The following is a 13,820-nucleotide window of genomic DNA, read 5'->3' as shown; positions in this document are numbered from 1 at the left end:
TCCTGAAAAAGAAAAGAGGTATCAGTTACAGAATAATAATGGGCATGAAATTCGGGCCATAGCGAAAGTGACCTTGGCACACCTGGCCAGTTTGGCTTTATTGGAATTTTAATCAGACATTAAATCAAATATATTTTCACACACCTTTTAGAATTTTTGTACTGTACACAGCTAAAGTTAATTGCACCATTTGGGATGATGCCCAGAAAATGAAGAAATAACCTGATCTGATCAAAGCTTTTTTTAAAATTAGTTATTATATAAATATTAAACCTATTTTGTTACTTCAAACTTTACAGCCTAGGATAAGGGACTTCAGCTGGATCAGGTATGTCACACCAACACAGTGTGATGCAGGGCTGCACAGAGAAAACCTAGTGCAAGCTGCGTTACACTGCCTGGGTGCTGGAACCAGTCTCGACAGCTTCACCCAGGAGCAAGGGACAGCAGGCTCAGGGGGTGCAGCAGGTATAGATAGGTGCTAATGAGCATACCTTGCTTGCGATACCAGCTCACAGTCCTCCTCCCCCCCCCCCCCCCCCGCTGCTGTGGCAGCTGTGCAGACGTCCCCTAAGGAACATACTGCAGGGTGACTGTAGCCAACATCCGTCTCCACAAGAGCAGTTGCTTGGACAAGCCGTTCCTGCTCGCCCAAGCCACCTGGCTCACCAGCTGATTCACAAGCTCTTTAGTTTGTGTAATCGTGGGAATGAACACTCACAGGCACCCCCCCAGAGTTGCACATACAAAATCCCTCACATGCAACTAACAACAGCTACTGAAAACCTGGTCCCAAATGCACCAGGAGCTATTTTAGTGGCAATCTGAGGGGTCAGGGAATTTCCCTGCCTAGCCACAGAGGAGATACAGCAGTACCTGAGTGAGATACCTCAGACTGCCTCTTCTGTTAGTCCTATTTGCAGATCTCCCTCGTATTTTCACCTGGGTTCAAATATCAGCCTTTCTTTGAAGGCCAAACCCCCATAGGCTTATGCTGTGCTTGTAGTTTGCTCTTACACTCCAGCAAGTTCCCTAGATAGGAGCTAGATCAAAACCTCATTCATTTTTTGCAGTTTTCCATATTGATCACTTAACCTAAGCACATTTTCAAAGTTCTGCAAATGCCAATGGCACAGTGTGACCCCAAAATTCAGGCACCCCAACCCCACCCAGCTTTGCTTCCACACCCCGCATGGGTGCACTGACACAAATCCCTGGGGGCAGGTGGTTTAACTATTTTACATAACGGAGGGGAAGAAGGGAAATCAAACATCAAGGCAAAGGCCTAGTGTTTAACTTGCTGCAGATGTAAAGCAAACTGTGCATCTGCAATTCAACTGCCTTCTCCAAAGGCTACAAAATTACAGCACATGGCGGTTCATATAGTTCCTTCCCAGTCACCTCAGTCTGAGGTGCTGCTTACCCCAGGAAACAGGGATATGTACCAGAGGTGTATTTCCAGATTGCAGTAATTTCATTTATAAGCACAGAACAAGATTAGAGAGGTAGTATTAAAAGATCCTAAACTGCAGAGTATGAGACACAAACATACATGCCTTATCAGTGATACCCCCCCTCCCCACTCATAAATCAGTAGGAAAAAGAAAAAAACAAAAACAAAAAACAAGCAGGATGGGGAGAAGAAAACCAAGACAGCCTTTGCAGAGAAGGGTAAAGAACATAATGAAAAAGAGACTCAGGTAAAAGAAAGCCATCCAAATAATGGATAAATTGGCTAGTAGTATTCTCCATGGCCCTGCCTGTTAAGCAAGCATTGTTGCTCTAGCAGAGAGCTGGGAGAGGCTGAGTGAGTCATTGGTGTAATATGGCTCAACCCTGGAAACGCACCCTCTTCCCCCTTCCCAAATAGGGCTCAGTCATACGGCACTGGAGCCAGCCCACCGCTCCCTGGGAAGCGCTGGAGCAACAACTCCTTTGAGGGAAAAGCCTGTGCAGAACTTTGCCCAATTACGTTAGGAGTCTTTCAAAGCCAGGTGGCTCTCAAAATTGGGCAAGTTTGGTCTGCAAAGACCTAAACTGTGTTATAGGGCAGGCTGTGAAGACACCTGTATCAAGATGACAGACTTGCTGCTGTTTAGAGGTTCTTTTCATAGACCTGAGGCCACCACATTTGAGGCCCTCTCAGCTCCAGAACTAGGCAAAGTCACTTAATGGCAGCTCTAATGGTACAGATGTTCCTAGGAATACACACAAGGCCATAGGTTGACCTACCTTCTCAGAGGGTATGCATGGGTACCCACAAGGGGGAGCTTACAGACAAAGTTGCACAAGCAGGAGTTAAAGTCATGTGCTGAAGCTCTGCAGCTAGGGACCTCCTGAACGCCACCCCCATCCAAATCCTAAAGTGGCCTGGACTCCTATGGAGAGCTCTACCAGGGTACTTACTCATCCAAAGTCCCCTCCGCTTCCCCTCTTCTCAGTCACTCAAAGAAATAGTCTAACTTGATCTCTGAACAGGGAATAGAGCTTGGCCTGAAACCTTATACTGGTGACAGCTTTCTCTGCGAACGGGGTAGAGGGGAAGAGGGGTTGTGCCTGTGCACAGGCCTCTGGTGCTGCTCTGGAGCCTGTCACCCACCAGATGCATGTTGTCATTCTATTGAGCATCACATGGAGGAAATAAAGGCAGATTTCTAGTTCTTTTATAATTTCCTTTTACTGTTCTGCTCATCAATTTTTCTGGCTCTGCTGACAACAGTACCAAACAACTTGTAGACATCAGTTTTAATTTCATTTCCTCCACCCTCAAGCAGTATCAGAGGAAAAGTATCTAGAGTGATGGGCTGGGGACCACCGCATTAGAAGGCAATCAGGAATTGCATAGCATTGAAGAAGGGAGCACACCTAATTGCTGACAGATTTCTTTTGGTTTTAAGCAAAGCAAAACATGCACAGCAGGGAAGAAAGAGAGGGGTGGGGAAAAAAGGTGTGGTACCAGGAAACAGTTGGGGGAAAATCCTACACCTAGTTTCTTACAGACTAACAGGAATGTCTGAAATATTCAGATATTCTAGAGAAATCAGTGTGTGTCAATACACAGCCTTTCTGCTTGCAAACCTACCTTTCCTCACGTTCCCTTTTTTGTTTACGAGCATGACGGTCCATCACGCTAGTTTTAGTCCTTGTCTTCTTCCAGGAGTAGTAAAATTTCACCAGGCTGGCTATTGATTTGTCAGGAAGCTGTAAATTAAACATGTATCCTTTTATATGTTTATATGTAAAGTATCCCCAGGATTTCACATACAATTGGTCTATTTTTGTCAAGGAACAGCTAAACTCTCTACTTTGAATTCTCTCAAAGATTCAAGCAAGGCAGTTCTGCAGCCTTTTCAAAAATGTTTCAAAGGGGACTGTTTTAGATTGCTGCCTACTATTTAGGACATCAAAATCTCTAAACAGCATCTCAGCAAGCCCCTACTAACCAGGTAGGCAGCTGGTTCCCTTCAGAATAGAGGAACCTAGTGAGAGCAAATACAGAATGGGGTCTTGAAACTGAGGTAACAGAGTTTTAAAAGCCAACACAGGCAAATGTACTAAATGTAGGCGTTGCTGAATTGCAGGCTACATCCCAAAAGCATCTTTGATGTTTGGTTAAAAAGGCTTATTCACACCATTCACATGAAGTCTATTCAAAGGTTTCAGTAAAAGATGGCTTCAAAAGGTGAAACGTTTCTGCATGGTGATCTGAGGATATAGGAAAACACAAATCATAGTATTTTTTTTTTGTCCTCTTGTACTACATGTCATTTCCCTGTAGCTAGGAATGGAAAACTTGCCTCAAAAAAAAAAAAAAAAAAAGAGTAAAACTACATTAAGACTAATTCTCCACTTCTTAGAGGTACTCAGTGTGGATGTTCTCAAACCAGACTTCTACAAGGTAAAAGCCCAGCCTCTTTCTTTCTCAATAAGACATGTTTTAGATAAGAGTCTGATTCAGCTTGGAGGGTGGAATGGGTGGGGAGGAAAAGAAAACTGTGAGCAAGAGCCAGATCTCTCTCATTCAGACACTACAGTTTAAGTCTTCACTTGAGATAAGCCTGGTTCTCAGACTGCAGATTCACTTTAGGTACTAATAATCACATGAGAAATATCATCCTGGCCAACAAGTTACAGACAGGCATAAATTCATCCCCTGTCAAACACATGTTGTGCCTTTACAGTAAGCTATTTCAATGCTGAGTTGCCAATATCCATCCAGCAGGCTGGTATATTGAGATTAAAGAGCTCCACAGAACAAACTCAGGAATGAGGCTGTTCATGACAAATATTACCTTGGCTATAAAAACACCCTAAGAGTGCCAAAATATCAGAACCAGCTCTGACAGATAACTTACTTTCCATTCTCTGGCTTCAATGATTTTCCCCTCAGTTCCAAGCTGCACCAGTGCTAAATGGGCCATCAGATACAAAGGAACAACTAAGAGGCTCCTGAGCCATTCATTCCTGCCCCCTGTGAACACAAAGCTTCCTGCCATTTAATTCCTTTCATGCAGGATGGCTTTTTTGGGAGCAACAGTAAAATATCATTACCTAGGGAACAGTATATGAGCTTGGCATCCCTATACTGGAATGCACTTCACATAAGGACAGAGTCATGCTTCTGCAGATAAACTGAACTGTGAATTTCTTACTTTGGTGTTTAACCAAGCAACAGGAAGGGCTTTACGTTCCATTTTTTCCCCTGGGACATTTCCTCTTTATTTTTCATTTAAGAACAGAGCAATAAAGAAGCAATAAAGGAGCTTCACTCTTCAGGAATCCACAACTCTCCAGACTGTTTGTAACAACTGTCTGTAGCATGTACAAGTCCTGTCATCCAAACCTACGGAGGTGGAGACCCCAGGACTCCAAGAACATTTGCAAATGAACACCAGTGAAGGAAAACTCAAGGAGGACAAGAGAATGAGCCTCTTCCTGCAGCCCTGCAGTTTTCCTTCATACTTGGAGGCAGATCTGAACAGACTGCAACTGCAAGGCTTACTTCAAAGGGTCACAACCAATGTAACCAGGATGTACTGGGACATTGAGAGGTACTTTACTGAAGGAGAACAAAGAACAAAATCTGGTTCCTACCCAAGTAATGAGCTATGTGAAAAAACTCAAGATTTTATTAATAATTTTACGCCCCACCTTCTCCATCTTTCAAAAGAAAATCACATTTTCTTTTGCTTGAAGTCAGTTTTCTTCACTTCCTACCTCCTTGTATCCCCCACGCCCAGCATTTTGCTTTCAGGCAGACATACTCTTGAAGATTGCAATCACAGAAAATTGAAAGAAAAGTTTTGGAAATATTACAAGCAATTAATAGCAAAGCACTGAATACTTCAAATGTGTAAATTTTCATCATAGCATCCACTGACAGTCCCAAATCAAATTAAATACAGACTTCACACTCAAACAAAACAGATTCCTAAAAAGCAGGTTGTAAGAAAGGAAATGAACCTTGCACAGAGATGATTTTTACTCTGTGTGTGGGTGGGCATGCATGCAGAGACCACGCCTGAACTCCAGCTGAGACAAACACTACCATAGCACACAGGGGACTGAAAGCTGTAATTTCCAACCAATAAAAATTGCACAGTCAAAGTTTATCCTGAATTGATAAAGCAGTCTGATTTCACTTCAGGAAAACAATTCCACAGATACTCCAGAAGTGATGTTATTTCTATCTGTTCATAGGACTGTTTTTCCTTTAACATCCACTTTGGCCTGTTTCCTCCCAAGAGTGTTAGACAGGAGTTCAGCATGAGCAGCACTGAAGATGACAGTCCAACTGTCTGTTCAGCCTTTTCATTGCTGTTATACCACTTACCATCTGCTGGATCCTGTGAAAGGTTTTCCCATGGAAGCTGAAGGCCTGTTCAAATAAGACCTTGTCTTCCACTGTCCACTCATCTGGGAACGGAGTGAAGTTTGGCAGATCTGCCAAAGATTTTTCAATGTTGTGCTTGTGCCAGAACAGCATCCCAAGGGCCTAGAAGTAACAAGGACACCAAGGGGACAATTGTAATTACAAGAAATATTATTGCATGCATGCAGAGAGAGAGCTATAGCAGTATGCTCAGACAACACATGTTGGAGAGCCAAGGTTTTAATTCTCAGCTACATCAGAGACACTCTTCTGGGTGCAAGAAACCTGCACTCTGACCCATGTCCTCCTGGGTTTTGCAGAGCAGTCTGAAATCAACCCAGACCATGAAAGCGGTAAAGTAATAAGGGAGTAACAACAGAAAGGGAAAGAAGAAAACTGAAGAAATGATTCCCGCTTTACTGATCATGGTGGGCAAAGAGAAGTTAAAGATGTGGGAAAACTACCTAAAATATCAGACTAGACTGAAGGAAGCTTCTTGTCATTGTTAAAGTCCCATCATTTCCTGTTCAATTAGGAGGATGGTTTCGTTCATTGGGTTTTTTTTAGTTGGTTGGGGGCTTTTTTGGAGGGGGAAGGGAAGAAAAAGTGGGAGAGGATAAGGGAACAATCGGAAGAAGGAAGAGCAAGGGGCACACACAACCTTGATTTGCTTTAGAGATGTCTGGCCAAAAGGAGAAATAAATCTCACTCATTTTGGGGGCTGCTCATTTGTCCCCTTCAACTACATCTCGTTTCACTGTTGCAGTCTCCGGCTTTCAGTTCCACAGACAAAGTGCATGCGCTGCGCTTCTGCCACCTGCGAACGGTCCTCCTCCCGCGTTCCCCACGACACTCATTCAGAGCCAGCCCTCTCCCAGGGGTGCACAGCTCGTGCGCGTTATGACACATCACTACATCTGGCATGCCAGTGACCACCACAAGTCATTTTAGGAAGGCCTGACTCTGCAGAGCTAGAAACCAGCCTTTCACAATGGCTGTAAAGTGAAAACAATCCCCAAGCTGCTGAGTAAAACGTCACAGTAACCGGCTCATCATATGCAAACTCAGCGCAGGTTTTGCAGCCACAGTTACCCTCAACTAGCAGTTTCGGCCTGTCCACTCAGAGCTACAAAATCCCTCTGAATTTGGGATTTCCCCACTATGCTTTGCTATGCAAAAAGCAGTTCCTTTATGGGTTCTTGCTCCACTGAGATTCTGCAAAAGGTATGATCATAAATACTAACATTATCCAAGATCTCTTCCTGATGCTACTGGCCTTTCAGTGCTTCCTAGGCGTCTTCTCCTTCCCTGTGCAGAATTCCTTTATGCCACGATACAGAACGAGGAAGAGCCTCAGTCGCCACACAATTGCTTGAGATGTCACAGGAGCCACACAGCCCGTTAACGCCATCCACCCTGGTGAGCGTGGAGCCAAAGGAACTATTTTGCAGTGATTAAGGGCTGAGTTTTCTCTCCTCGCCATACCTCCCAGGTTCAGATATGAGCTATACCAAGTATCTTTGCGAGAAAGCTAGGCAAAGACAAGGACGAAGAGACATTTTAGGAGGGCAGGATCATCCTAAACATTGCTAAGCCACAAGCAAAGGACTAGGGGACAGCTGCTTTACACAAAGTGAAGGATAAACAAAAAGACTTTCCTTTAAGGTTTTTTTTTTTTTTTTTTTTTTTTTTAAACAGGAAAGCAGTATTGCTATGAGGAGAAAACATAATGGCTTATTACATCCAGCTGACAACACCAGCATACCTCAAGTTCTTACACACTCCTCCAGCCCCATGCTGCCCTAGGAGAGCTCTCTGCATTTGTACCCATGTGAGCACACAGCTTCCCCAGCCTGGTTTCTCCCAGGGCGTGATACAGGCTGGCAGGAGAGCACAGCTCTCGGCCAGACTTGGTGCAGGGCTCCCAAGCCTGTTACCTCTACAGCTCAGCGCAACATACTGCAGTTTGCCAGTGCCAGCTAAAGCGGGTTTGCCCTGACAGACCTCACTTGCCTGCTACAGCCCTTTGCCAAGCCTGGAGCTGGCGAGACTGAAGGGACTCCCACTAGTGCAGATCCGCCGCCTCCAGCAGTCGTCCATCAGCGCTGGAGCCCACACCGTGCAACCCAGTCACAGGTGAGGGGAGAGAAAGGACAAGCACACAGGAGCTGCGCTCCACACACACATGGCCAGCTGGACGGGAAACCTGGTGGGATTAGGAATGCTCACGTGAGCCCCCTTCACCCCACCAGAGAGCTTGCCACTCACTTCAACAAACTGGCACATCTTCATCTGCAAAGGTAGGCTCTGGGGCACAGATGGAAGGACAGGGATCTGCATGCAACAGCTTTCTTGATCAAGCCATCCGCACAGCGGCCCTAAGAGACCGGCTGTCAAGAGAATGTGCGTGTAGGAAAGAGCTACATTGGCCAGTAAAGCCCAGAGATGGTGGCCAAATGCTAAAGCTAATGCCCAGTTCTGACTGGCTTCCAGAGAATTCACAGCAGCTTTTCCAAAGAATTACCCAGCCAACAGTGAATCTGATGATACCAGCTGAAGGGAAAGTGCCCCTGGGTGATATAAATCATCCTGATTTAAAAGCCTTGATACAACTCCCTATAATATGAAATGAGTACGTGCCTTGCAGAACAATGCAAGAAAGATCCTTTCCAGTTATTTCCTGGAAGTGCCTAGCTTCGAGAATCTTGGAAATCTCAAAGGACCCAGGAAACACGTTTATCTTCAGGGTATTATGTGAGAGTGCTAGGAAAGGAGTTAGAAAATTTTTAGAAGGGAAGTTTTTAGAAGGAGCTCAGCCAGTCTATGGCCTGGCTTGGAGAGTCCCATGACTTCTACTTCTGCACACAGAGGAAGGGAAAAGAGGCAGCTGGAGAGAAGGTGCTTAAGGAAAGAGGGGAGGGGGCCTACTTCCAACATTAAAAATAAATACAAATCTGTTAGTCAAATCTAAGTTTTTCAAAACACAAGAATTCATCTGCTTTTTGTTCAAAAAACACAAGTTTATTTTGATCAGTCTTCAGGATCAGTCTGCACTCTCCAAACACTTTGCCACTGAAATCACGCAGTTAATTTTTTTCTTAGCCTAAGATGATCTATTTGGCCAATACTACCCACAGTTTCCAGTAATAAGATACACCCATCTCAACAGAAGTGAACCACCCGGGGGGTTATTTGGATTTAAATTTACAGCCTTTTGGCACCTTTTTGTTTGTTCTACTGCTGGTTTTTGCTCTTACAAACTATAAATATCAACTCTGATCATTCCTGATTTTGCTGAAAGTTTTGCTGGCTATTGCAGGTTTCAATGCTCTTGTTCCACAAGATGCCTTTTCAAGAATGAGTATCAACCATTGAAAGTCTGACTCAAAGAAGACAGCATAGTCATCTAACTTCACACCTTTCCCCGTTCAAATAATTTGTTTCTGTGCTCATGGCCTTTGCCTGAACCATTTCATAAACAAAATTTCAAGTTTTCATGGAATCCCTTTTTAGGGACAGTACCTCAGTTGCCAGCATGAGTGCCTGCCTTCCCTTTCCAGGTAATTATTAGCACATATGGAGACACTATACAGAATTCAGAGAAACTTCCCATGCACAGGTCTCTCACCTCCCTGGATGAGTGTTGGAATCGATGCTAGTTAACAAAGGGAAGATAAGTAAAAAAATCCTAAACCAAGATGAGTAAAAAAGAGATCTGCCACTCAAACTAGGATTTCTACCCATAGGCTAAAGCTACTGACTAACCTCAGCAATAGCTGATGAAGTTACTGTTCACCCCACCTCTAACAGACATCTGAGCTGCTCATCTACAAAACTGGAAAACAATTTACAGCATAATTTTATGGTAAACAGCCATGGATATTGGTTTGCCTCAGAAAGGAAGGTGACACCTCAGTAACTCACTAATAACAGCCAAGACATCCATGAAGCAGAGGCGGGGCAGTCAACTGGAAACTGCAATGCTAGCAGCTGTCCAAAGACAAGTCGCCCTCACTAGCCAATCTTTTAAAACTGCTTGGGGTTCTGAAAGTGTTCAAGAGGTAACCACCATAGGAAGCATAACACTCATGGCCAAAATGAAGTTTGGGGTTTTTTTGTTTGATTGGTTGGGCTTTTTGTTAAAAGACTTTCAGCGACAAACTCAGGATGAGCTCTCTATTCCCAGAGCACTGGTCATTGCTAGAAACACTCAGTTTGGGGAGAAGTAAGAGAGGAAGAACACAGACAGTGCAGAAAGGAAGAAGCACTTCTAGGCAATCAGTTTAAGTCATGTTTTAATACCTGCTGGAAAAAATTTTTAAATGAAGTATTAAAAGGATTGTTACCTGCTCCATATTGTATCCATGCTTCTCTTTAGCAATGGCAATATATTCGTCCACTGAAAAACAAAGAGAAGGCATAAGGGCATTTCATACAACGATCTCATCTCCCTTCCCTTCCCCTTTCCAAGCTAAACCCAGTCTCTGCAGCTCTGACTTCAGCCATGGTCATTACACCCTCCACAGAGAACTCTTGTGAAGAGTTGCTGCTTCCAACAATTCAAGAAAGGAAGGAAACAAAACAGTCACCAGACAAATGACTACATATTTTCTTTAACAAGCCTAAATAATGCATGATATCCAAACCAGTTTCAGTACTTCTGAAATGCACAGATACATTTCAGAACTACGGTTATTTTTGTTAAAAGCAGAAAGCCTTTCTCTTACAATCTGCTCACATATACTCTTTCAAAGTTTTTAATACCAACCTTTTTCACCAAAACCTCAAAGACATGAGTGTTTCAACTACATCTCATCTCCTTTTCTTATCCCCTAAAGCAGCTGTTTTCTTAAGAACAAAAAAAACCCAAATGCACACAATCTACACCTTCCAATACTGCCAGAAGGCTACAATCTTGCACAGTCACTGAAGATATCTTGGCAAATTTTCAGCCCTTTATGCCTCAGCAACTTTCATCTTGGACCAAATCCCACCTCTATGTATTATTAGGCCCACATGAGCTTTTAACCTTTACAATGTAAAGATGCCCTGAGGAGTTATACTTTGCATAGCTTGGACTAAAACTCAAATATCTCTTTCGGTATGAATGACCTTGCATTACATCAAGCACCACCCATTTGAAAGGACTGGACCAAAGTCAGTACCAGTCTTGTTCTTTCTAAGTCTGTGTCCTTGTGCTTGGGCATTATTAAATGCACCATAATGATGATAATACTCTTGAAAAACAAGCTAAAAGGGGGGTTCTCATTTCACCTAACCAAGTGGAAGCATGGTGGAAACATCAGCTGTATGTAGGAATACTGAAGTGCAAGTATGCTCAAAGAGGCAGAACAGGCAGAGAGCCAGAATTCTCCCTATTTTGTAAAAATTTTGAACTTTAAGACCAGTCAGCTTCCTTCAGCTAGGACACTCCTCAAATCTTTCTTCAGCCCAGCAAACCAGGCAGTGGGCTCAAAAGTTATGATGAGGAGCAGAGAGGATGGATCAGAGAAGACACAGCACAAGAGCAACAGCTTATTTCCAGCTTGTCATCAGTGGAAAGAAGAGAACCCCAGGCACTTAAACTGGATGTCCCATCTTACTAAACAAGACAGCATTTTGTACCAGTGCAAGTCCTTCATTTGTGAAACTCAGTTAATACATCTCCTTTCCTCGAAGGTGTTGCAAAGAGGGTTTTGTTAAGGCTAGTGATATGGGATAAGTGCCATGGAAAAGTCCATGAGAACAATAATGCAGCTGTAAGCTGGGGCAGCAGAAGATCATGCAGTAAATACAGGTGTAGTTTTATGTCAGCACTTCCCCAGCTGCAAGGACACTCCTGGTGTCTTTGAGGTTCTTACTCTTCCAAGCTCCCACTTGTTTTTCCCCACACACCCTGCACACAGCAGGCACCCCCAAAGGGCTGATGAACCTGTTTGGGGGACCACATTCTGCACTGGTTCAGTACAATTCTTATTAGCCCTTTAGGGAAAGGTGTAGCCCCAGCCACTCATTTACACCCCTGCAACACAAGCAGGTCTCTCCCCTCTCCAAGTCAACAAATCATTTCTAAGGACCATGCTGAACTTGCAGAAAACAATCCCTTCTTGCAAAGGACCTTTTCTTGCACAATGCAACCTCTTGAACAGCTGAACTGACACAGTGGAGGTGATGGGGGTAGTGAAAGGAGCTTCTCAGACTGCTGCTTTGCCTAAATGAACATCCTGAGGGTTACAAAAAGGTGGGAGCCTCTGAAGCCAGCTTTATCATGGGAAAAAACTCTTGCAGAACCACACCCCGAGGGGAGAATATGATCCACAAGGACCACACAGGGACAGAGGAGAAGGGAACCGCCTCCTCCCCACACACCATCCCTCCCTCTGTGCCCCAAACAAGGTAGGGAACATCAGCAGGATGCAGGCAAAAGTGCCACTTTAGATGGCTCCAGACTTCATAACCACACCAAATGCAAAAGCTGCCAGGAAACCCTACATGCAGCATTTCCCAGTGCCAGTGTTTGGTTGCACGCCCTCAGCTTCCTTAGGACAGGTATTCCATATGCAGTGTGTTGTATATTTTGCCTAAGAGAGAGGTGAAGGAAGGGGGAGGGAAGGAAGTTGAATTCTCTAAAGTCCAAGGCTGAATTAAGCTCTTGAATGCTAAGCACTGCTGCATTAGCTAGCTCACTTTCACTGTGGAAGGATCTACGGTTCCTGATTTGACTTCAGTATCTTATCCTTTAATATATGCAGAGAAGAGCTGAGGTAGTTCTCCTCACCAGCATATTATCTTTCTTACACCAGACACTATAAGCAGTTAAAAATATCCTTCTTCCCCCTCGCCCCCAGTCCTCCCCCAAAAGACCATCAAGGCCTTTCTTCTCCTAACCCAGTTAGGAGAACATCAGCAGGGATCTCCCACATCAGTATCAACAGGATTTTATTTATACAAAGCCAAGACACCACAGAGCCAAATAGTGGACTACCAGCAGGTCAGACACCATGCAAGGAGGCAGGATGGGGGGGTTTCTGTGTCAATGTGGGGCCTGTGACACCTCCAAGTAGAGGAAGAGAAAAGAGAAAGAAAGAGAGAATAAAGTAGTAAGCCAACCAGAAACACACACCAATATATTGCGTCCATGTACTAAAAGGGTGTTTGGGGATGGAGGAAGGACAAGCAGTACAATATCGTACTCTACTCCACTCCATCAGTAAACGCGCAGGGAACAAACCAATTTAGCTGATTCTGCTCATCGTTTCTTGGTTAATTGCGGCCTCGCCGGCTTCGATGCTTGCACCATCTGGGAGGTATGACAGTCCCTTGAGCAATCCTCCTGATTGCTCTTTCCTTACCATCACCCTTCGTATGAAGGGGGCAAGAAAGAGCATGGCACCAGCTGAGTCACAGGATCTCTTTAGTGTCCCATACCAGTAGAGCCTGGAATTGCCACAAGCTTAATGCTTCACATGCCACACCAGGTAAATAAGCGCTCTCTTCCATCTCTGCCTTCCTGCGCACCTCCAGCAAAGCCCAGGGCAGCAGGCACGTGAAACTCTGCTCTGCTGCATTTCAGTGGCATTCAGTCATGCTCAGCATGTAACCCAGCAATCTGTTTAGACAGAGTTCACAGAGCCCAAGGAGCCTAGGGCAGAGCTCTGCTTACACCAGAAGAGACAGTTTGCCAGCACGGCGCTTAGCTGCTTTCCAGAAGAGAATCAGGAAGACTAGCAAAGTGATCCCCTCCTGTTCCCCCCAGCATAAGCTCTGCCACAACATGTCCTTCCTGCCAGCATAACTTTTCCTGCACAGGGGAGATGAGAACACACTCCTCTCCCACCCAACTGATTTATCTATGCTACAAAGATGTTTTGGCGTGGACCAGACCAAAGAGACAGCGATGTTTGAACACAGACAGTTGTGTGACAGAGGAGATGCACAGCTCCTGTGA

General features: G+C 44.5%; 1 protein-coding gene across 4 annotated transcripts in view; it reads right to left on the bottom strand.

Moving 5' to 3' along the window:
• Positions 1-13,820, bottom strand: part of RCOR1 (REST corepressor 1) — a 90,018-nt gene that overhangs the window by 15,240 nt on the left and 60,958 nt on the right. For all 4 annotated transcript variants that reach the window (XM_067295003.1, XM_067295004.1, XM_013940774.2 and 1 more), the window contains 3 exons: positions 10,219-10,271; positions 5,834-5,995; positions 3,083-3,201 (listed from right to left, as the gene is read on the bottom strand). In XM_067295003.1, coding sequence (XP_067151104.1) covers positions 3,083-3,201; positions 5,834-5,995; positions 10,219-10,271 — 334 coding nt within the window. The remainder of the gene's footprint in view (positions 1-3,082; positions 3,202-5,833; positions 5,996-10,218; positions 10,272-13,820) is intronic.

The sequence above is a fragment of the Apteryx mantelli genome, chromosome 4 (assembly GCF_036417845.1).
Source record: "Apteryx mantelli isolate bAptMan1 chromosome 4, bAptMan1.hap1, whole genome shotgun sequence".
Lineage (NCBI taxonomy): Eukaryota > Metazoa > Chordata > Aves > Apterygiformes > Apterygidae > Apteryx > Apteryx mantelli.
The sequence above is the reverse complement of the archived record's forward strand: the minus strand, read 5'-3'. Positions and strand labels throughout refer to the sequence as shown.